Source organism: Ruditapes philippinarum, unplaced genomic scaffold (genome assembly GCF_026571515.1).
Source record: "Ruditapes philippinarum isolate M1 unplaced genomic scaffold, ASM2657151v2 ctg6434_1_1_1_1, whole genome shotgun sequence".
In the NCBI taxonomy this organism is placed as follows: domain Eukaryota; kingdom Metazoa; phylum Mollusca; class Bivalvia; order Venerida; family Veneridae; genus Ruditapes; species Ruditapes philippinarum.
In genome coordinates this window covers 1-23,317 of record NW_026853080.1, presented here as the reverse complement: position 1 = coordinate 23,317, position 23,317 = coordinate 1, and the positions used below count along the sequence as shown (strand labels likewise).

General features: G+C 33.2%; 2 protein-coding genes across 2 annotated transcripts; both read left to right on the top strand.

The window, feature by feature from the left end:
* The first annotated feature begins 2,792 nt into the window (after window positions 1-2,792).
* Window positions 2,793-5,622, top strand: LOC132733175 (uncharacterized). The gene is made up of 2 exons (XM_060719776.1): window positions 2,793-3,609; window positions 4,251-5,622. Exons 1-2 carry the CDS (start codon window positions 3,290-3,292, stop codon window positions 5,578-5,580), a joined length of 1,650 nt encoding a protein of 549 aa, XP_060575759.1. The 5' UTR covers window positions 2,793-3,289; the 3' UTR covers window positions 5,581-5,622.
* An 11,184-nt stretch (window positions 5,623-16,806) lies between these two features.
* Window positions 16,807-22,962, top strand: LOC132733166 (uncharacterized). The gene is made up of 2 exons (XM_060719764.1): window positions 16,807-17,319; window positions 21,386-22,962. The coding sequence occupies exons 1-2, from the start codon at window positions 16,991-16,993 to the stop codon at window positions 22,707-22,709; spliced, it is 1,653 nt and encodes a 550-aa protein (XP_060575747.1). The 5' UTR covers window positions 16,807-16,990; the 3' UTR covers window positions 22,710-22,962.
* The last annotated feature ends 355 nt before the right edge of the window (window positions 22,963-23,317 follow it).

Sequence of the window (23,317 nt, the reverse complement as noted above, 5' to 3'; positions counted from 1 at the left end):
ATCTAGCGGACTGGTAGAGACGAAATAAAGTGAATATTTATTAGGCCAAATAAAGCTTGCAACTTAATAATGTTAGTATTCATCTGTAGCTTTTCTACAGAAATCAGAAACTTTTCTAATTTCTGTAGAACACCACAGATGAACATATACATGGGGTTCTTTTTTGTTAAAATTTTACCAATAAAAACCAGAATATATATAGTACTCGTGAAAAGCGTGCACTGTTGTAATAAAGACAAAAAGTACATTTGAAAAGCGAACACTTTCGGAATAGTTGAAATGAATAGATTTACAAAAGAATTAGAAACGAGCTTTCTTTTCTTCTTAGAAAGTCGAGAGGAATACCCAAAGTCCCTGCATTGCAGATATAATCATACTGAAATATTTAATTACGACACGGCCGCTTTGCTGTTAGTGTCAATTTAGATGCTTCAAAATTTATTAAAAACAATCATTATAAATTGTACATCATTACCTTTAACCTAATCCGGGATCGACCCCCGCACGGTGCATGTGATTTGTTTGTGATTCATCATGAAATCCTTTCAACGCTCTTTCGCACGGTAACTCTGAAATGGTTTGTACAGAAGATGTCAGTTCCTTCAACTAGTACTGGTTTACTACTTGTCAGTCTGCCCAGAAACGATGCGGTAGCTGCACTGTGCTCTGAAAAATTCAATGCGACTAATTGCTGAGATCCGGAGTGAAAACTACCAAAATTAGATTTCTGGCACAATACTATGTTGACTTTAGCGTACCCGCCTTGCCACAGTATAAAGCAATTTATGCGGCCCTTTTCAAGTTATGCAGTGCATAGTTGCGGTGTGTACAACCTCGTTTGCACCTATATCTATGTCGTAGGGTTACAAAGGAAAGCGACTGTTTAGACCTGTAATGGCATGGAAACAAAAAAAAAAAACAACAACAAAAAAAACAACAAAAAACGAATAGTACAATTTAAATAACGCAGCACATCTAATTCGTGTTACAAACCAATGAAAGTATATTAATTGTGAAAAGAATACAAAATGCAACACACATGCATGGTGGCCGTTAAGTACGCGGGGTAACGGGCTAGCGGTGTGGCGGGATGGCAGTACGAACTGGGCGGGCTGGCGGGTCAGCGGGCTCAACTCTAAAACTTAACTGATTCAACATTAAAAATGCTATGATAATATCCTAGGAGTGTGAAGTGGGCGGGCTAACAGTGTAGCGGGAAAGCACTGTGAAATGCGCGAGCTGGCGGTCCAGCGGGATAAACTTTAATGCTTAATTGAATGAACATGAAAACGTTATGAAACATTTCCTAGCAGTGTGAAGTAGGCGGGTTGACAGTGTAGCGGGATAGCAGTGTGAAATGGGCGGGCTGGCGGGCCAGCCGGCTAAAATTTTATACTAATTGAATCAACATTAAAACCTCATGATACATTTCCTAGCAGTGTGAAGTGGGCGGGCTGACAGAGTAGCGGGTTTGCAGTGTGAACTGTGCGGACTTGCGGGCCAGCGGGATAAACTCTAAAACTTATCAGACTGAAAATGAAAACGTTATGATACATTGCCTGGCAGTGTGAATTGGCAGGGCTAACAGTGTAACGGGCTAACAGTGTGAAGTGGTCGGGCTGGCGGACCAGCGGGCTAAACTTTAATTCTTAATTGAATCAACATTAAAACCTCATGATACATTTCCTAGCAGTGTTAAGTGGTCTAGTTTACACTGCTTGACCACTACACTGTCAGCCCGACCACTTCACACCGCTAGGAAATGTATCATGAGGTTTTAATGTGGATTCAATTAAGTATTAAAGTTTATCCCACTGGACCGCCAACCCGCCCACTAAAAGCTGCTAGACCGCTACACTGTTAGCCCGCCCACTTCACACTGCTAGGAAATGTATCATGAGGTTTTAATGTTGATTAAATTAAGTATTTAAGTTTAACCGCTGCCCCGCCAGCCCGCTCAGTTCACACTGCTTGCCTGCTACACTGTCAACCCGCCCACTTCACACTGCTAGGAAATGTATCATACGGTTTTAATGTTGATTCAATTAAGTATTTAAGTTTAGCCCGATGATCCGCCAGCCCTCTCAGTTCACACTGCTAGCCCGCTACACTTTAAGCCCGCCCACTTCACACTGCCAGGTAATGTATCATAGCGTTGTCATGTTGATTCTGTTCAGTATTAAAGTTTAGCCCGCTGGCCCGCCAACCCGCTCAGTTCACACTGCTTATCCGCTACACTGTTAGCCCGTCCACTTCACATTGCTAGGAAATGTATCATAACGTTTTAATGTTCAATCAGTTAAGTTTTAGAGTTGAGCTCGCTGGCCCGCAAGCCCGCCCAGTTCACACTGCTAGACCGATAGACTGCTAGCCCGCCTAGTTCACGCTGTTATCCCGTTAGACTGCTAGCCCGCTCAGTTCACACTGTTAGCCCGCTAGACTGCTAGCCCGCCCAGTTCATACTGCCAACCCGCCACACCGCTAGCCCGTTACCCCACGTACTTCACGGCCATACACGCATGTCATGTCAATAATTAAATGAATACAGTATGAGTAATAAGCAACAAACAAAATTATCTATAATGACTCGGAAACTTATAATTTAAAAACAAATTGAATGGTAGAATGAAAAACGCAACACAACTTCTTCGCGGCGCAAACCAATAAAAGTATATTTAATGTGCGCATGCGTGCATTTAAACCCGTGTTAGTAAATGTTTAAAGGCCCGTCCAAAAGAAATTAATTGTTAAGAATTACAGAATGACATTGAGCGCATCATGTTGACTGTAATGAATAAATAGGATGAATGAAAATGAGAAAAAATATTGGAAAATAAACAGGGCGGTTATATGATATATGACATGTACACATATAACAATTAACAAAGGTACAGGGGATAAGTTACGACACAATACATAAGATATACTAACAAACAATACAAAATACATGTCGGAATATCACATGATCTGAATGTTGTAAACAGAAGTTTAATAGAGATGAAAGAAAGAAAGATACTATTGTATTACATCCTCGTAAAACATTATTTAAACAATTCAGTCAGCGGAGAGACTGGACCAAAATTGAGATCACACAACACTAGAGTGTCGCGTGATAGATCGCGGATAAATAGTACAAAATAATGAATATAGGAAAGTATAGCCATTTGTTATAATTTATGACAGGAAAATAATTGCTGTAGTGATATTTAAGGAACTGGTTGTTGTATATTTTCAATAATTTTTGGAAGTACAACGTTAAAACATATATCAAAACATTGTAGATTTTATAATGGCATCAAAAAGTGTATCATCGTCTGATGAAAGTAGTGATATAAAATGTTCGGCATGTAAAGAGCAAGATAAAAATATAGCAGCTGACAAATATTGCGTTGATTGTCAGGATTACTACTGTTCCCAATGTTTGGAACTGCACGAAACGCTTCCTGCTTTGAAGAGCCACAACCTTCTTGATACAAATGATGACAAAATTGGTCAGCTTAAAATGATACCAACTGAAAAGTGTGAAAAACATCATTACAAAATTGTTGACATGTTTTGCCAGAATCATGACGAGGTCGGGTGCGCAACTTGTATGGCCACGGATCACAGGTAAATAATGTAACCTATTTATTTCTGAAACAAAATATAGAATCTATGAACATTATGCTTTAATTTAGAGTGCAAATAAATAAGAATTTCGTCTTCTACACATTTGAATGCCTAACATCCTAATTATATTAAAATAGTAATGACTATCACAAGGCGTTTTTAGACCAAACATGGACACCATTATGACGAACATGCACACACGTCACTATATTCATCCATTATTTTTCATCAAAAATAAATAAATAAATAGATTAATAAATAAATAGATAATGATAAAAATGGTTTCCTATTTTTTCTCTATATTTTTTCCGGAAAACATCTTTTATTAACATGAACGTGTGTGAAATTGCACATAAGTGTATAAGCAAATCTGCTCAGTTGAATACGTTTTGCTTCGTGATGGGCAGTCAAGATAGGAACAAAATATTAAGAGTAAAGAATTCATTTCAATATTTGTTGAATACAAGTACTATAATAGTATTTTTACGCATGGTTGATAAAAAACCTGTTCTAAATTTTTTTATTTGCATAAATGTGTGAAAATGAATAATAATTTATGTGTTATATGAATCTATAGTTTTAGTTTCATAAACATTTTTGTAATGTTACGTGTTGTGATGAATGTACCATCTTATCTTCAGAAACTGCAAAGATGTTTTCTACATTCCTGAAATGATAAAAACATGCGAAGTTAAAGGTTTCGAAGAACGCATTGTTTCTCTAGAGAAGAAATTTAACGAGCTTCTTGACAGATTCAACAACGAGGATTCTTATCTAGAGGCAAATGAACAATCGGAAATCGACAAGATAAATTCATATGCAAAACAAATTGAAGATAACATCAGGCAAGCTGCTCAAGACGCCATCGATCAAGTTGAAAAACAGTATCAAAACCTGAGGTCAACACTGAAAGAGAATACTGTCAAAATCAGAGAACAGTATGAGAAGTTTTCAACGGTTAAAGAATGCATTGAATCAATAAAAGAAAACAAATCTCAAGCATTTGTGACTTTCAAACTAAACAAAGATGAAATTGTCGATAGAGAACAGGCGTATGAAACTGGTTCGCATATTGAACTTGGACAAAGATTTCGATTTAAAATAGATTCCAAACTAAAAAAAAATATTTTGGAAAGGATGGTATTAGGAAATGTAAATTTACAGCAAGATACTTTTGTACATAAAAGTAGCTTTAACATACGCTTGACATCAGACGAAAACAAGGTCGATGTATACGGATCTTGCGTTGTATCAGACGGATCAATCGTTTTAGCAGACCGTAACAATAAAAACATTAAACTGGTTGATGTAAGAAAGCAACAGGTTGTAGATGAGTTTATATTTCAGACCGGACCAACTGATGTCTGCGCTATAGAAAGAAGTTGTACAAACGAGATTGCAGTGTGTCTACCAAATGAAATGAAAGTTTCAGTGATCTATATACTAAATAATAAATTCTGCTCTGATTTTGACATCAATTTAAATTTTTTCTGCTTCGGTATATTCTTCTCAGATAATATTCTGTATATTTCTGACCCAAGGAGTGTACACCTAGTTGATTTTACCGGTAAAGTGTTAAGAACTGTCTCCGTAAACGTAAAGAAGCATTTAAGCAGTCATAGTCAACTTCATAATATATACGTTTGTAGTAAAAACAAAAACATATTTGCTTCTTGCCGTTTATTGGAAGGAAGAAAACTTTTCTGTATTAATGATAATGGGGAGATTATAAATATAATTTCAAAGGAGAAAGCATGGTGTAGTGGCCTAGCAGATGCTGGAAATGGGAAAGTGTTTGCTTTTGGAAACGATTCGAAAAATGTTACACTTTTGAATGATAGGTGTGAGATTGAAAAGGTTGTTATAAAGGAACTTACAGATCCTTGCTCTATGTGCTTTGATTTAAGATCGGGGCGTATGTATGTTTTTAACTGGAATGAAGACAAAGCACAGATATTTGAAGCTGTATAGATATTGCCATACTATTTTAGAGAAAAGTGAAATAACACTGTATACTTTCATCTTCTTAACCTGAAACGCATAAACTTATGTGTCATAATTATACATTTGTTTTATCTCATCAAAGTTTAGAACAAAGTGAATCAGGCCTCTCAATGCCAAAAAGTAGTCCGTGAAAGACACACTACGCAAGTGCTAGAATTTCGGATCTAAACATTTACATAGATAAAACAAAAAGCAATATGGATTAGTTCTGTGAGACGGAATACTAAACAATTTGCAAGGAGTTTAATCTTCAGTGGGAACCTGAATGCTTTCAGTTTACTTGGTGTAACTTTTACTATTAATTTAAATTATATGATTCAAGTTTATTATTTATCTGAATTGGAGAAAGTTAATTAGTTATTTACTTATTAGTAAAGACGTATTATTAAAAATGTTGCAATCAAATCATTAGCATTTCCTAAGTTAAACAATTCTGTGTTTGCCAAATCCTGATACTGAACAATTTAAGTTTTACATAACTTTTTTTTAAATTCTAAAAGTGCGACAAGATAAAATTAAAAGAAACGTTGTTAAATGGGATTTGAGAGTTATCCAGAAAATATCATAACAGACACAATTACAAGAGCATTAACTTTATCGAGGGAGGATACATTAGAATTAAAAGTAAAATCAGAAGAACGTGAAAATATTATCCCCTTCGTGTGTACATATAATCCATCTTTACCTAATATAGGTAAAATAATTAACCAATATTGGAGCCTTTTGAAATTTTCTCCAAATTAAAGTGTACGTAAATTATACAAATACAAAACAATTGTTGCTTATAAGAAACCAACAAATTTACAAGACAATTTAGTTCATACTCATTTAAATGCCAAATTCATGGTTGGTTCAGTATCTAAATGCTATCGACATCGTTGTACTCATTGTAAAAATATTGTTAAATCTAGTACTTTTTCAAGTACTACTATACCCAAAGAATTTCCTATAAACTGTAATTTTGCATGACTTTGTATATCATCAGATATCATTTATCTTATAACATGTAAAAAATGTAAAAAAGCAATATGTTGGTCAAACTCAGCAAAATGTAGCCAAAGAATGAATAGTCGCAAATTTGATATTTAACACTTTCCTGACACTATTACCAATGTATCTGAACATTTTAATTCTGAAGGGCATTCTATCAAAGATTTTTCATTCATGCCAACTGATCAAGTACAGAATAATTGGCAAAGATTATTAAAAGTAACTTCATAGATGTATAAGCTAGGTAAAATTATTCCTGATGGCATACGTCCAAAATACTTTATTAATTTTGTAGATTATAATTCTTCATTTTAATTTTTTTTTGTAATTTTCTAATTTTTGCTTATGACTTAAAACTAATTTCATTTCAATATGTAGTTTATGCTGGTTTTCTAATTCTAGATTGCCTTTTAACTGCATCTTTACCAGTGTTATGTATCTTTTATTAAGATCCTACATATTACAATTATACGCCAAATTATGTATTTCAGTTTGACGTCGTAGTCCTTGACGTCATATGACGTTGACGTCATTTCCTGTAAACAAATTATACCTAATGAGACTTTTGAGTCGAAACATATATTTTTCAAATAAAATAATTACATTTTTTAATTGAAACTGGAGTTAGTTGATTTCTGTATCCAAACTTTCATTTATGTTAAAGAAGTTCTTAAATATTCTTAAGTAATAAGTTCAGAAAATAAATCGTTTTCTAATGTTCTAATAAAATAAAAAAAATAGGTCTGGCATTAATACTGTTTTACAACATTGGTAAGATACTATTGAATTATTATATTTATAATATTTGTTGAAACTTTAAAGAAATCTTTTGTTCCTCTTTAAATGTGTATCTTGATACATTGTACATGTATGTATATGTGTAATGTTAGGTACTGTGAAAATCTGAAAAACAGTTCAATGCTATATTGTGTACACTTGACAGATGCGTTAAAAATAAGTTTTCATTAAAAAATCAATGAATACTATTTTGTGTTCAAAATGAAAAACAATTACTGAACTATACGAATAAATAATACGAAGGAATGAAACGATGTTTTTATATGTCCACGTCAAAGAATTGGGGTGTAGAGGCACTTATTGTTACACTGTGTGTGTATTATATTAAATAATATAATTCAAAATATGTATTTACATTTCATCCTAATTTTGGCAAAAATTTACGACTGGTTTTGCTATCAACATTTAATTAATTTTCCTTAGCCAAACCTATCATGTAGAAGCGACAAAATACTACAGGGGATTCAAACATATTTATATATTCCATTAGATTATAATTTATATAATGTAACAAACCTACCTTTGTAAGACAAATCAGAATCATTTACAAACGACCACTGGTAAAGTTCTAGAGCTTGTTATAACACGTTTTGTGCAATTCTAGTGAAATCAAAACATTTCCGAATTAATTGATAATCCTTCACTATATTCGCTTTTTGAAACATATAATTATATTAAGTGAAATAATAAATTATGACTTAGAACTTTTCGTAACCACACAAGAATGAAACGGCACTATCAAACAAGGTCAATTGGTGCATTAAAATATATTTACATATTATATTCCTTCCCTGGTTTTCGACTTAGCTATCTCGTGGCCACGAGATAAATAAAAACACACACACATGTCACCTTTGTGCCACCGGAAACATGGAACTATCACTTCAGTTAAACGTTTATTTTTATCCCTTAATGCTCTGTGACATGCTGTACATCAGAAAAGCTATTCTTATTAGAAAATTTGTAAACATTGTGATTTTGTTATAAAAAAAGAAATACACAAAATCAAGTCTAAAATTTTCCTCATTGCTTTATGGACAAATGCATATCTGCAAGACGCCGCCTGCACGCGGCGTCTAATTATACTACTTGGTTTAATGTTTGTCCCACCCAGAGCTGACCTGTTTCATATAGACTTATATAGAGAAATACAGTAATAATGTCTAATGATGTGGAATTATTATGCCTAAAGCTTAGATATTTGGCATTTAGCATTGCATTGTGAAATTTTACAGAACTGATATTATTCATACCCATTCAGTCAATGTAGACCCTTCTTATGAGATCCCTTAGTTAACATAGATTTCCATACGGTAAATTCATTAAGGTTTTTTTTTTAAACTTTACTGCCTAAGCTTAGCTTTTTGCATGGGCATTTCCCTGTGTACAACCACAAAACTGATATAAATCATGTCCCTTTCGTCAATATTGGTCCCGCTCCTTGAGTCACTTGAACATTATAGACTGAAGTAAGAAAACTCATTTATAAAACCTTAAAAGAAAGTTTTCCATCAGAAGCATAAAAAATCTTATTGTGTGGAAATACAGTGCTCAGAACTTAACAATTTGGCATCTAGCATTGGTTAGTGAATCAATCGTGACCCTGTTGCCAGTTTTGGCCCAACCTTGTGGGTAAATTACACAGGCTTTTCTAAAGGAATGCAGTGCACAGCTGACCAATGCTTTGCAGCCATTTTACGCGTACGTAAAACCTCGTTTATTATGTATAAAACAATTACATCCCCTGTTTATGTTTATATTACGTCAAGTGGTAGAACAGTTTTCAAAGATGATTATGCATAAAATGCTACGATAACGAGCAAGCAAACACACAAACAAAAGTATAAATAAGTCGTATTTTCTGCCACTTCTATATTCAAGATGTTTATATAAAATAACATGGCCATTTCTAGTAGAAATAAGATAAGATAGATTGAAACCACATGCGGACGACAGTTTCGAAAAGATAAAATGATTCTTTATTTGTCGCGAAAATTCAAAGAAATTCAAGGTGACGTAAAAATAGCGCATTAGGATTTAGGCAAGCTGTAACGAGAAATTGGTTGCAGGATACAAATGTATATTTCACACACAAAGTGCAATGTGCAACACAGATTAAAAAAAAAATTTAAAAAAATCATATTAAGCTACATGTATATCAATAAAGAATGAAATTTGCATTTTTTAACATTCCTTTATATATGCTGCGACTGAAATGTATTTCTACTTCACCGATATTAATATAAACGTCATTTTGCTAAATGAAGTTCAAATGGCCGTATTTTCCTTCCTGGTTACGTGTAAGTATATAGTAAACAAACAATCGCAATTAATATGACCCATAATGTAACTAGACTTACTGCATGTCAAATAAGTTTGTATTATTTCAAAAATGTGTTTGTTTTCTTAAATTAATGTGAGTGTTACAATTGCAAAACAACTTTGAAAAGTATCTTTAAATATGGTTGTAAATGCGATGTTACAATCGCCCCCAAAAAAATAGGAGTGTAAATATTGTAACTTCAAATTAAAGGAGACTTGTATTACCTTCATATCTGTTCTAATTACATGGACAACGAATACATGCTTATAGTATTGTTATATTACGTTTCTGGAAATACATTTATTTGAACAAATAATTTCTTTCATGTTGTTGTTTTTGTTTCCTTATTCTCTGATTTTGCGACGAAGGAGGACACATGCAAAAAGATATAGAGGATATTTGTTTGTTTGTGTGTCAGATGAAATTTTATTTCATCGAGCGGGCTTTAAAAACAGCATTCTCACGAGTGGCGTAGCCTCGAGTGAGAATACTGTTTTTAAAGTTCACGAGATGAAATGAAATTACATCTTACACAACAAACAAACAAACTTTTTTTTTATTTTATGCTTAAAAACAAGTTAAAACGAAATTTCCTTAATATTTACGTTAATATTAAAATCTGTTTTCCCCATTTAGAGCCTCAAAAAAGTCGAATTTCTCAATAAATACAAGAAGTCATGGGCTGAAAAATAAGTTCCACAATCAACTTTAAATGGTGGCGATAGTATTCATTTTATTAAAAAAATATGTCTGATCGCTTGTTTAAATAATAAAAACAAACAATTCTAGTAGGAGAAAAAATCCAACCATCCATTCATATTTCTGTTACTGACTGCGAATTTATATTAGACCCGGCTATGTTAAATGTAAGCGGCCGCCATTTTTAAAGTTGTGTATTTCACTGGATGGAAATAATTGTGTTTGATTCAGAGGGATATCATTTGGATTTGTTAGTCATACACCTTTTTAAAAGAAAGAAAACTTATTTGAGGATTGTAACAGACAATATTAGTGTTGACAGATGTGTAAACATTCAAAAAAAGCGGATAGGAAATTGGAGAACTCGGAAGCCTTACGAACGCTGGGTTGTTTACATATACTTCGACTGAAAGCTGCCAATGCTTTTCAAGTTTTCATAAAGCATACGGCAGTTATTGCTCGTAGGATACTTAATTATTCCCAAATGTCATCAAGAGCAGTTTTGCATGTGGAAGGAATGTATTTTTCAGACTGTGAAAATGAAACAAAAAATTAAAGAGACGATATTTGGTGTTTGGTAACTTGAATGAATAGAACTTACTGTAAGTTTTCTTCTTTTTGCGACGGACGCGCCCTCAGGCGCGTTCAGAGCTAAGTCATCTACACATGGGATTTCGTTGGCTACACTCGCGCAATGTGTCCTAAACCAATTAACAGCCCAAGAAATAGTACATGAATTTGATCCTTCAAAACTCCCATACTTTGTCTGGATATCTTAATGTCTTCCATATTTAGCCTTTTCAATTTCAAATTTAAGTTATCCAAGTTAAAATATGAACGTATATTATTGATAAAAACGTTGTAGTCCCGTAGTATTATTGCGCAATATGCAAATTACTGCTGAAACGATTTACCGCTGTCGAAAAAGTAGGACAGCAAATTATACTACAATAAAGATGTAACCTCTGAGTTCCAAGACATTATTAGTAGGAAATAAATATTTCTACATTATACAAAACATTATTATTAACAAATCAAAAGTTTTTCGTGACTCTAGGATAACCCGCGCATTAATAAAAGAAGAACTATTTTCGTGACTCATACCGCGGGTTTAGCTGAATATTCAGCAGTTATTAATATATTAGATACAGTTCAATGGCTAGTATAAATATCTATTTTTTGAAAATGCATGTAAGACACTTTACCGCCATGTAGTCTTGAATCATGGTAAGGAAGTTATAATATCAGTTCTACTTCCGATTCTTGTGGTTTGTTTACATATTTTACTAGGTCATGATATGAGTTAACCTTCGATATTCTAAAAATAGATTCTGCTTTACCTGTTCTGATTTTTGGACAGGCGATTAGGAAGTACACATTAAACATGTAATTAATAAACCAGCGGATTGTAATGCAATACTTTTAGAAATGCTATACAATTGTAAGAAGCAAACAAGTTGAAAATGGAATTTAGTGTGAAGTTGAAAAGGACAACTAAACACTGTAGTGCTTAAGTGACATTTAAATTAAAATAAAAACGATGTGCTCTGGCCTCTACATCTTTACCTTGTAAATAAAAAAATCTAAAAAATACACTATTAATTGCTGATGATTTTAACCAATTTTTTTTTAATGAGACATATCCAAGAGAAATAAAAATACAAATGACTTATATTTTATTGTCTGTATGCCCACTATGATATAACACGAAGCAATTCTAAATAGCATTCTCAAATGTACAATGTATTATGTTTGAAGTTTATTTGCCTGGATTTATTTTAGAAATATTTCGTTGATAGTTTTTTTCTATTTACATATCATTTCTTAGAATAAATCGATAAGGACACTGATTTACAAGTTTGACCAGAGTTTTTAGGCATAAATTTCATTCTGTATTTAAGTGCTTGAAAGTAGAAAATCTGAATTATATCAATTTGGGACACAAAATATATTGCTCTACAAATCTCGAACTTGTATGGAACAAATTTTTTGTCTGTTATATATTTTGTGTTTTGTTTTGTTTTGTTTTTCTAAAAGAAGCCTTGGTGTCTCTCCGGTTGCATGTCCGTCGCATTCAGTGCTGCAGCACTTTGATTATTACTTGTGACATATAAGTGATTTATCAATTTCAGCTTTGCTTTTCTTTAAACAGCCTGACATTGTCGGAATAGTCAGCAAAAATAAAATTGAGGTGCCACATGGGGAAAATCTTAAAAAAGTAGTTTCGTCATTGAAAAGTGTGAAATTATATTTTGATAATTTTCACTGTGAAATTATCAAATATAATTTTCACGGATAAATCAGTAATCCACTGAAAAGCATAAAATAAAATAAATAACTCAAGAAATCTCATAATCACTAACTTCATTATTTGGGTTAAATTGACATATGAGCCGCGTCATGACAAAACCAACATAATGGGTTTGCGACCAGCATGGATCCAGACCAGACTGCGCATCCGCGCAGTCTGATCAGGATCCATGCTGTTCGCTTACCAACTCTATTACAAGTAGAGAAACTGATAGCGAACGGCATGGATCCTGATCAGACTGTGCGGATGCGCAGGCTGGTCTGGATCCATGCTGGTCGCAAACCCATTATGTTGGTTTTGTCGTGACACGGCTCATATCATAATATTATTTCTTTTTCTACGTTTTTTCTCATTCTTTCTAATTCATTCTCTGGTAAGTTGTTTTCACCGCTAATTCAGAAATAATGTACAATTTAAGATTGGTTACTGCTAGTAATTCATACAAGAATGTAAGTTTGGTGGATCGACCAAAGAGATATGTCAAAAATCTTGTGTTATATTGGCGTAAAACCAGGAACCAAAACAATAACCTCACACATTCCCGCCAGTACTTACTGTGATATTTGAATGCATAGATTTGCAAACATGTCTTACTGCTTGCCAAACTTCCTGTCACCTGCCTGTTTGTCATTTGCAATTCATTATAGGGTCATTTAAACAATATATTTTTGAAAGAAAATAAGATTGTACGGTGTCTTAATTAATATCATTAAATTAATTATAATCAATAAATCTATTTTGCTATAGCCGGAAGTTGATTGGATCTGTCATACCCTGGCCCCAGACCTACGAAACTCTACCGTTGAGACAGTCCAGTGCCCTAGATTAAAAAGGGAATTCTGGCGCATCGGCGACATTGGTGCAAAATAAAGACCGTGATGGTATATGCTCCGAGTCCAATTTCACATTGTGTACACACTCTATACTCATTGGAAATTTGAGGACGTATTTCAATATAGTGGAGGAGAATGTCACGGTTCAGAACTGTTCACTAATTAGGGGAGAAAATGTGTAAGCGGCCGAATAGCTCAGTCGATAGGTCAGCCCGGTGAGATTTGAAACCCAACGGGGTCACGGGGTGCGAAATATGTGCATCCTGACCGGGACTCAAAACCGGGACCCTTTTACAAAAATACAAAGTTTCAGACATTAACTACGATTTTTAAACGTTTCAGCATTGTCTTCCTTACGTATGTCCGTCAATAACTGAGAAAGAATAAAACGGCCCGACCAAAGTCATGTTCTCCTCTAGAAGCGATGACATGTCACATGATTCTCAGTCTAGGAAAGAGGAAAGAGGAAAATATCACATGGTGCCATGAGGATACGCTGGATGTTCAAGGACAGTCACTCGTTTTTTCTAGTAAAAAATACAGACAGGCTTTTCATGTCAGTCGAAGGACGAACTCAATTGTAGTATTGATCAATTTTTCTTTTATGCTGTACATTAACTTCAGAATATTGATCTATCATAGCTACTTTGACGTGCGTATAAATATTTTATTACACTCTTACATTATTGAAAGGCACTGTACCAGCTTTAACTATAAAACTTCCTGTTTCATTATCATATACAGTTTAGCCCTATTTTAGATTTATATCTTAATATAAAAAGTGTCTCGTCTTTTAAAGATTCATGGTGTACATTGAATTTGAACTTAATACATAAGTTGATATCATTTTACATGTGTTTATTTGAGATCTCTTTTTATATAGTTTATGAAATTATGAGGTTTCAGTTTCATACTCATAATCTATACATAAGATACAGAATTATTTGATAATAGATCGAAAATTTTATTGTTTAAAATAAGCTTTATATAATTACATCGAAGAAAGAAGAAGCTTAGGATGTCTTTACATAGTTTTGATATTATGGAAAAAAATCTATATATCTTATGCCCTACATACGTTTAGGCAAACGGTTATGTGTAACAAAACCAAAATATATTTAATATGTACGCATTTCCACCCCTACTTAACGATGACATGGTTATCGCGCATCGTTTGAATGAGACAAGCACGTCATAAAATTTCATAATAAATACAAATATGATACTGTCTAAAAAAGGTTAATGTCACAAACGTACATCAAGAGATACTGTGAAATCTCATCAGGACGACTACTATTACATTGAATTTCATGATAAGTAATTGGTTAACCAGAAGTCCGTCCAGATCTGAATCCTATCAAAACACCTGTGGGATTGTCAGGACCAGTGTGTTAGACCTCGACCCCTTCAACCGTCGAATATCAATGAACCAACACAAGGTTAATGCAGGAAAGGGAATTTATTCCTCAGAGAGAAGTCAACACTCAGGTCTATTAGGGAACGAAACTAGGCAGTATTCCATGCTCTAGATGGCCATTTCTAGTTTAAACGTGTGTTTTGTGTCTACTTTCACAACCATACTTTACCATTTGTCAATATTTTCAATGAACATGGAGCTACGAAAATGTACATACACATTTACATTTAAATACATTCGAATACAAGTAAAAATAGTGAAACCCTTTCTTCATCATTGACGTATCTGTGTACTTAAACACAGCGGGCTTTTTTTCTTTTTTGAGCTGGCGGTTTATATCGCCAGACCATATCTATCACAGTTTGTACCCCCAAATCAATGAAGCATTCTCTGTTACTAAGGTAACCTACAGGACACCTTAGAGACTTGAAACATTCAATTGCTTATCCACAACCAATGTGAAGAATATTCTGCATAGGATCAGATTTCACAGATCATAACCGCATTATGGGTTTGTGTTTTGATTTCGAAATGAAACACAGCTTATGGTATGTTTCTGAATGATATTTTAAAGAATAAAAGAACTATTGATACAAGTATTTACGTAAGGAAAGTTGAATTGTTGTTACTCCTGCTTCAATTTTGTTACAAAGTTTTCAGATTTTTACAGTTATCGTAATACGATGAATAACACATAGGTTTGTTAGTATCAGTAAAAATACCATCCCTCGTAAAAATACTGTTATCGGAGGCGTTGGCCGCGGAAAACAGTGTTATCATCGGGATGATATGTTACTGTTACCCATGAAGGAATGTGTTATTTTATAACTACTGGTTTAATCAAAATATCAAATGAAGACATTATTCAAAGTAAATGCGTTAAAAATGGTACTAAATGAACCAGTTACTTTCAATAAACGATAAAGATTCCTACATGCACGTAGTCAAGTGCAAAAATAAATCACCATCCCCTCCTTAAGATCGGAAAAGCGGCCCCTGATTTATTTTAGAGGGCGTAACAATCAGGGATTTTAGCTTTGAAAAAAAGAGAAAAAAAGGGAGAAAATACACATTTCAGAAAATAGACTAGTAATTGAAATTCAAAAAAGAGCACTCTCTCATCTGCTCATTTATCTGATAAAACATTAACATTCAAGGGGTCTAGTAAGATAACTCATTAATAATTGTATTACGATTAATTTTGTATAAAAAAATAATGCTCTTATCTTAAAATCAGTATTTTTGCATTTATATTATTAAACTTATTGAATTAATTTATAAAATACCATTCAAAGCCTTGTATTATATCACTTTCATTCTACCCGTTTGATAGATCTAATACCTAAAACAATAAAATTACTCACGGATTCCAATAATACAGAATTAAATCTGTATATCAACAGAAACAAAATAAAGCTGGTCAGGCTGCTTTAATGCATGACGTACTCGTGCTACACTTAATATATCTTTTACAATTACCTGGCAGAATAGTTGATAAAGTGTCACATAAATGCATATTCTACGATTTAACTGATTGATTAAAGAAGTAAAATATATTGATACAAACAGATATAGATTTAGTCTTGTCAAAGCATTTATACTGCAAACAAGTTTAAAATGATATTCCTCTGCAAAATACGCAGGTATTGATTCAATGTTAAACTTTACCAATGATTTGACACTACTTTTTGTATTTAAACAAAGATTATTTCATTTTGTGATCACCCTTACAAGGCCATTATGTTTACGAGACCTAACCTAATATTGAAGATATTGATTTTTATTTCAAATATCTAGATCGATACAGCACTCAAGTAACGCATGATAGTGTCAAGGACAAATAACATAAAGGTATAACGACATTGGCAAGTCAAGCCATTAGTTTGTAGGAGGTGATTATATAAACTCGATATTTTTAACTTTCAAAAGTGTTTTATCTTCAATTTTCATACCGCTACTGGATATATGAAATAAAGTTTACAATAAATAAGATTTAAGTGCTTAAAATGGCATCAAACAGTGCATCAGAGTTATCATCTGAAAAGGGAATTGATATAAAATGCTCAGCGTGTAAACAACAAAATAAAAGTACCGGCGCTGACAAATATTGTGTTGATTGCCAGGACTACTACTGTTCTGAATGTTTGAAACTACACGAAACACTTCCTGCTTTGAAGAAGCACAAATTACTGGATACAAATGATGACACTATTGGACAGCTTCTAATGATACCAACAGAAAAGTGTGAAAGACATCATTACACAACTACTGTTGACATGTTTTGCCAGAATCATGACGAGGTCGGGTGTACAAAATGTATGGTAACGGATCACAGGTAATTTATCTTTTTTCAAAGGTTTAACTATATTGAATTTTGTTAGCGATGAGTTATTAAGCATTTAAGGTGAAGCATATTTTTTCTAAATATTTGAATTGATATCCGTGTAATTGAAAGAGCATCGAAACATGAGACGGCTATCTGATTCGTTCAAGCTACGCCCCGAATATAAATCATTTTGCCGAGTGTTTCCTTCTTTATCATATACATAAATAAAAACACGCTCCTTGTCGTTTCAATAAAAAAAGAAACCAATGTACCAACATCTGATTATGACTTGTCCATCCTTATCTCTTTCCCTGTCGTAAAAGAGTTAACCCCAGGTAAAATAGCCAATCGACGAACATGCGCGATTTTATCCCCGAGAGACAGTGAGGTTACTAGAGTGCTACACTCCAGTTAACGCACTGTGCATGTACATGTATAATTATACTATTTAACTTTGACGCATTTTTCAATAGAAAGATATCTAAAATATGACACAAGTTAATATTGTTAAATGTATGATTTCACTTCAGTACATCCAAACTAAATTTTATGTGTATTGCATAGTATAAATAAACAACAGTTAAAGGGATATTCGGGCAAATTAATGACAAAAATATTGAAATGATCTTTAGTACTCAACTCGCGCTAAAATGACATTTCTAAAAGTTTCAGCATGAATTTCTGTTTAAATTCTATATATTTTGGATTTGAAGCATTAATATACCGGTATCTATATATTTGGAACAAAATTTAGACGCCAATAGAATCATCGAATAGTTTTAAAACAAGTCAAGTGACTTGAACAAACCCTTGAAGTTACATTAAGAGATACTGTGGATATTGTATGATTGAAACAAATCAAAATCATTCATTTGACATGTTCGTTAACGTTTCCAGAGTTCACTGTGACAACTATTTGAAATCCTAGCGCTCTAACCTGACCCACGCGGGTCAGGTCAGGAAAGCACCATTTTATTCTTTTATGGAGAAAGTTTCGTTCCTTTGACTGTCTAATATATTCATTTTGAGGGCATTCACAGAATAAGGAATGAATAATTCAAAAGTAAGAAATGAAAATTTTGCCTGTGTCGCCCTTTAATAATACATGTAGGTGTGCACCTTTAACATAATTCAACCCACATAAAACAGCATCAACAATCCTGACTTCATGACGTCGGCTGAAATGTTTGACCTTTGACGTATCCCGGCTTTGCTTCTACCAAAACGTACAAAAGCGATGCCACGACAAATAAGGTGTCGCATTTACACATATGCCATTTATCTGTCATGTTAACCAGGCCAGATGAATAATAAAGTAAATAATTGTGACAAATTTTGATTTTCGCATGCATTCAATTTCATTGATTCTAGCACTAAAATAATAGATTGGATGCAAGGGGACTTGAGAGATATATTGCAATTTTATACATCATTAGTCACGTTCTGATGTAACCAAAGGAAACTGTAACATTTTTATCCATCAGTCCGACCAAATATTAATCCAGTCTTACCCACCTTCTCTATTATTTGTTACAAAAGATCTGTAAATTTTGGGTATACCTATTTAAACAAAAGTAAATCCATTATGATGTTTATCTTGTGCACATGTGTTGGGTTGTTTGACAAATTCTATCTTATAAAAAATGTGAAAAATATACCTGACTTAGCGCAGACAACGAAAACATAAATAGTAAATCAGAAATCTAAAATGAAGAACAAATGTAAATGACTTTGATAATTTTCTTTACATTAAATACCGGGAGACTTTTTTAAAACAAGATAATGTTAAATAAATTAACTTTCTAATAATTCCAATATCTTAATTTACGTTTTTAAAATAATGGACAGCTTATTAAATAAAAGACACATTTAAAGATTTTTTAATTCCATCATTTTTTTTTTTCAAAATTAATCTAAGAGGTTCTTCGGGCATAGATTAAGTACAATATGACTAGTGTGGAGGCTTAAATCCCAAAGGATGTAACATCTTACACGCTCATGGAAGTTTACAATACATAAAAATTGTTCCAAAATTCATATCGAAAAAAGATATGTATGCCCCTTTGTGATTCAAATGACGTCATGCACCCATTACCAACAGTTAATAGCGAAGCCTCTTGGTAAAATTACCAATCGCAGGACGAATAAGATTTTCGAATCCCCGTATAAAACGGCGATTAAACATAGCTGATATTCCCCACAAACCTCCAAAACTAGGGTTAAGTTTCAAATAATGCTACATATCAATGTGTTTAAGTCATTGTGTATTGATACAATCCGAAACTCTCTTATAGTGACCACATATACAATTATTTAAAGGGGATTGGTCTTTAATGGACACATTTTCCAAAGTTACTTCAAAATTGATAGAAACAATAGAAATTTTTATAGTTCTTAAAAATATGTCTTAACAAAGAAATGTAAATAAAGTTTTAACCCTTTACCGCGTTGGCACTTTGAGAAAATGGCTAATTTCATTGAAAAGTCTCATATTACAAGTTCAAATTGCTATAAAACAATAAAAAATGCTTCAATACTGATTATACTTGGTTCAATTGATGATTGGATCATACCCTTTGTAACGGCATGTTCAATTTTGAATTTACAAAAGCAATGGGGGGACACCTTAAAATTGTCAAAAAACACTATTTTGCAATGATTTTGTCCATCAATTTGAAAAGTAATTTAGAAGTGCATGCTGCAAATTATCAATGTATTGACACAGAGTCAACAGCTTTCCAGCGTACGTTTCTCGAACTGAGGCCTTTCACAAGTCAAAATTGTTGAGGAGAGCTACTGCCCCCCCCCCCTTCAGATCTTCCCTCTGGCACCCCCTTGATGTATCTTTTTTATACGGGAAAATGATCACTTTTAAAACATTTTGCTAAAAATAACAAGTGTTTGGTGCCTAAATAGGACATATATTTTCGCCATTTGATGCCTTAAAGTTGGTAGGGGGTGAAAAGACGTCAAAACACGTCTATATGAAGTAAACGTTTAAGTGATTTAGTATACATGAAATATCGGATCATAAATCTCACACTTGCCAACAGCATGCTAGTATTTAGAGGTCTGATGTAATGTTCAAAATATCAACATAATATTAATTGTTTACATGTCTTCTATTGCATCCCAATTCTCTTTAATTTTGACAAATTGCACATTAACAATCATTTAAAAGGAAAAGCATACAATATTGTAAATGGATAGATAGAATATTTATAATAACTATGCGTAGCTCCTCCTATGATTCCAAGAAAGTTTCAAGGCAAGCAATAAATGTTAGTTACAGATAGTAACACGTGATTTTACAGTGATTTTTTTAATGAACCGTGTTAACCGTCTTCTTTCAATATTGTGTATATATATGCATGTGTACTGTTTATCTCGGATATTTGCATCTGTAGTATTTTCGCTTACCGTTCACGAAGCAACGGTAGTGTATTCAATTAACTGATAAGCGAACGTTGGGTATAAAATGTACCTTAAAATGTACCTTTAACAAACTTGGATATATGTGCATTTTAATTTAGAACAATATGCACTCATGCTTTCAAATAATGACCTGTCTATAATTACGAATCGAAATTGATGTTTTAACGCGCAAATCATAGGGCCCGATGCCGCTCAAGTGAAACTAATCATTATAAACGGCAACAATGATAACCGCTGTCGTACGAATGTAAAGCTCTTTTCCAGCTTCTCATAACGATAGCACAAACTTAATTATAAAGACGAAATAGTTTTAATAATGTTTGCTCTACATGGAAAATTTTGATTTCAGTGTCATTTTAAGGTGTTCTACATTTTGTACACTAAATATCTAATGATGTGAAGGTGTTTGTACTGTTTGTACTGTTAAGTACTATTTTAAAGATATAATTTATTTTCGCTTTAAAATTAATGAACACAAAATATGGCTATTCAATGCTTTCAAGGAATATCCCATTTTCCCATGTGTTTATTAGTCCCGGGAAAATAACACTTATAAATTACGACATAGCATAAGTCATTGCTAATTTGATTTATAAGTGTTCTCTTACAAATTAAGATTAGTGTACTGTTGTCTTTTCAGTGGTTGCAAAGATGTGTTCTACATTCCTGAAATGATGGAAACGAGAGAAATAAAAGGATGCCAGGAACGCATGGCTGCTATAGAGAAGAAATTTAACGGGCTTCTTGATAGATTCAACAATGAAGACTCGGATCTAGAAGCAAACAAGCAAATGGAAATTGACAAGATTAACTCATATGTAAAACAGATTGAAGATAAAATCAAACTAGCAGCTCAAGATGCTTTATCTCAGGTTGAAAAACGGTATCAGAAGCTAAAGTCTGTATTAAAAGGGAATACTGAAAAAGTGAGAGATCAATTTGAAAAGTTTTCATCGATTAAAGAATGCATTGAAACAAGAAAGGAAAACAAGTCACAAACATTTGTAGCCTTCAAACAGAACAAAGAAAAAATTGAAGCTAGCGAACAGGAGTGTGATAGTAATCTAAATATTGAACTCGGACATAGAGTACAATTTACTCTAGATCACGAACTCAAAGAAAAACTAATTGTGGAAAGATTCGTTTTAGGAAATGTAAACATACAGACATATAGCTTTGTACATAAAGGAAGCTTTAAAATACGCTTAACATCGGACCAGAATGCACCTATGGTAAACGGATCTTGTGTTATATCAGACGGTTCCATCGTTTTAGCAGACTCTGACAATAAAAACATTAAACTTGTTGATGTAAAAAAGCAGCAAGTTGTAGATGAGGTTAAATTCCAGACCAAACCTTTTGATGTTTGCTCCATAGACAGAAATGGTAAAAACGAGATTGCAGTGTGTCAAGAAGATGAAGTTTCAGTGATCTATATACAAAATGATAAATTGTGCTCGGCATTTGACATCAATTTGAATTTTTACTGCTTCGGGATATTCTGCTTAGATAATATTCTGTATATTTCTGACACAAAGAATATACACCTAGTTGATTTTACCGGAAGAGTGTTAAAAACAGTTGCAGTAGAGAAACCTTTAGGCGATTATGGTCAACTACATGATATATACGTGTGTAATAAAAACAAAAACATATTTGTTTCTTGCAGAACATCGCACGGGAAAAGTCTTTTCTGTCTTAATGATAATGGGGAGATTATAAATATAATATCAAAGGAGATAGCATGGTGTAATGGCCTAGCAGATGCTGGAAACGGGAAAGTGTTTGCTTGCGGAATTGATTCGAAAAATGTTACACTTTTGAATAATAGGTGTGAAATTGAAAAAGTTGTTATCAAGGATGGACTTAAAAATCCTATATCCATGTGTTTTGATTTCAAATCAGGACGTTTGTATGTTTTGCACTTTATGGACGATACTGTTGATATATTTGAATTTGACTAGATATTGTTTCATTATTTTAAATAAATGTGACCATATGTTTTTCAATCTTCATCTTGTTGTCTGACACGCCATTGTATTGTTAATTTGTGTATCATACACATTTTATTTGATCATTTTCAAAACAAAAAACATCCTGACTTTCAATCTTGGAAGACAATGCTATGTATTATACTAACCAAATGCTTTAGATATAAGGCTTCCTATGAAAATAAAGTTGTATTAAATGTAAAGTTGTTACATAATACTAATAATAACGCCACTATTTCAGGCCTAAAAAAGGGTCGAAAGTGCGGTGTTTCGCGTATATATGTGGTAAAGGGTTAAGCAGACAATATGTAGGCATGCTTCCCTTACCTAAGGGCTAAGTAATTTGTATCATTTTATACCACAAAAAAGTATATAACTAGGATAATTTCCACACCTATGTCTTAAAAAAGTACGATACATGATAAAAACTGCGGTTGGCTCTAACTACCGATCTCTCGAAAAAATTTGAACTTTCCCTCCAGGTTCCAGATTTTACCTAGAATGGGATTTCAGTTATTGTGCATTATGGAGGGCGATCGTTGCCAAAATTCCAGACATGTCATGCGTTCCTTTTGAAAAAC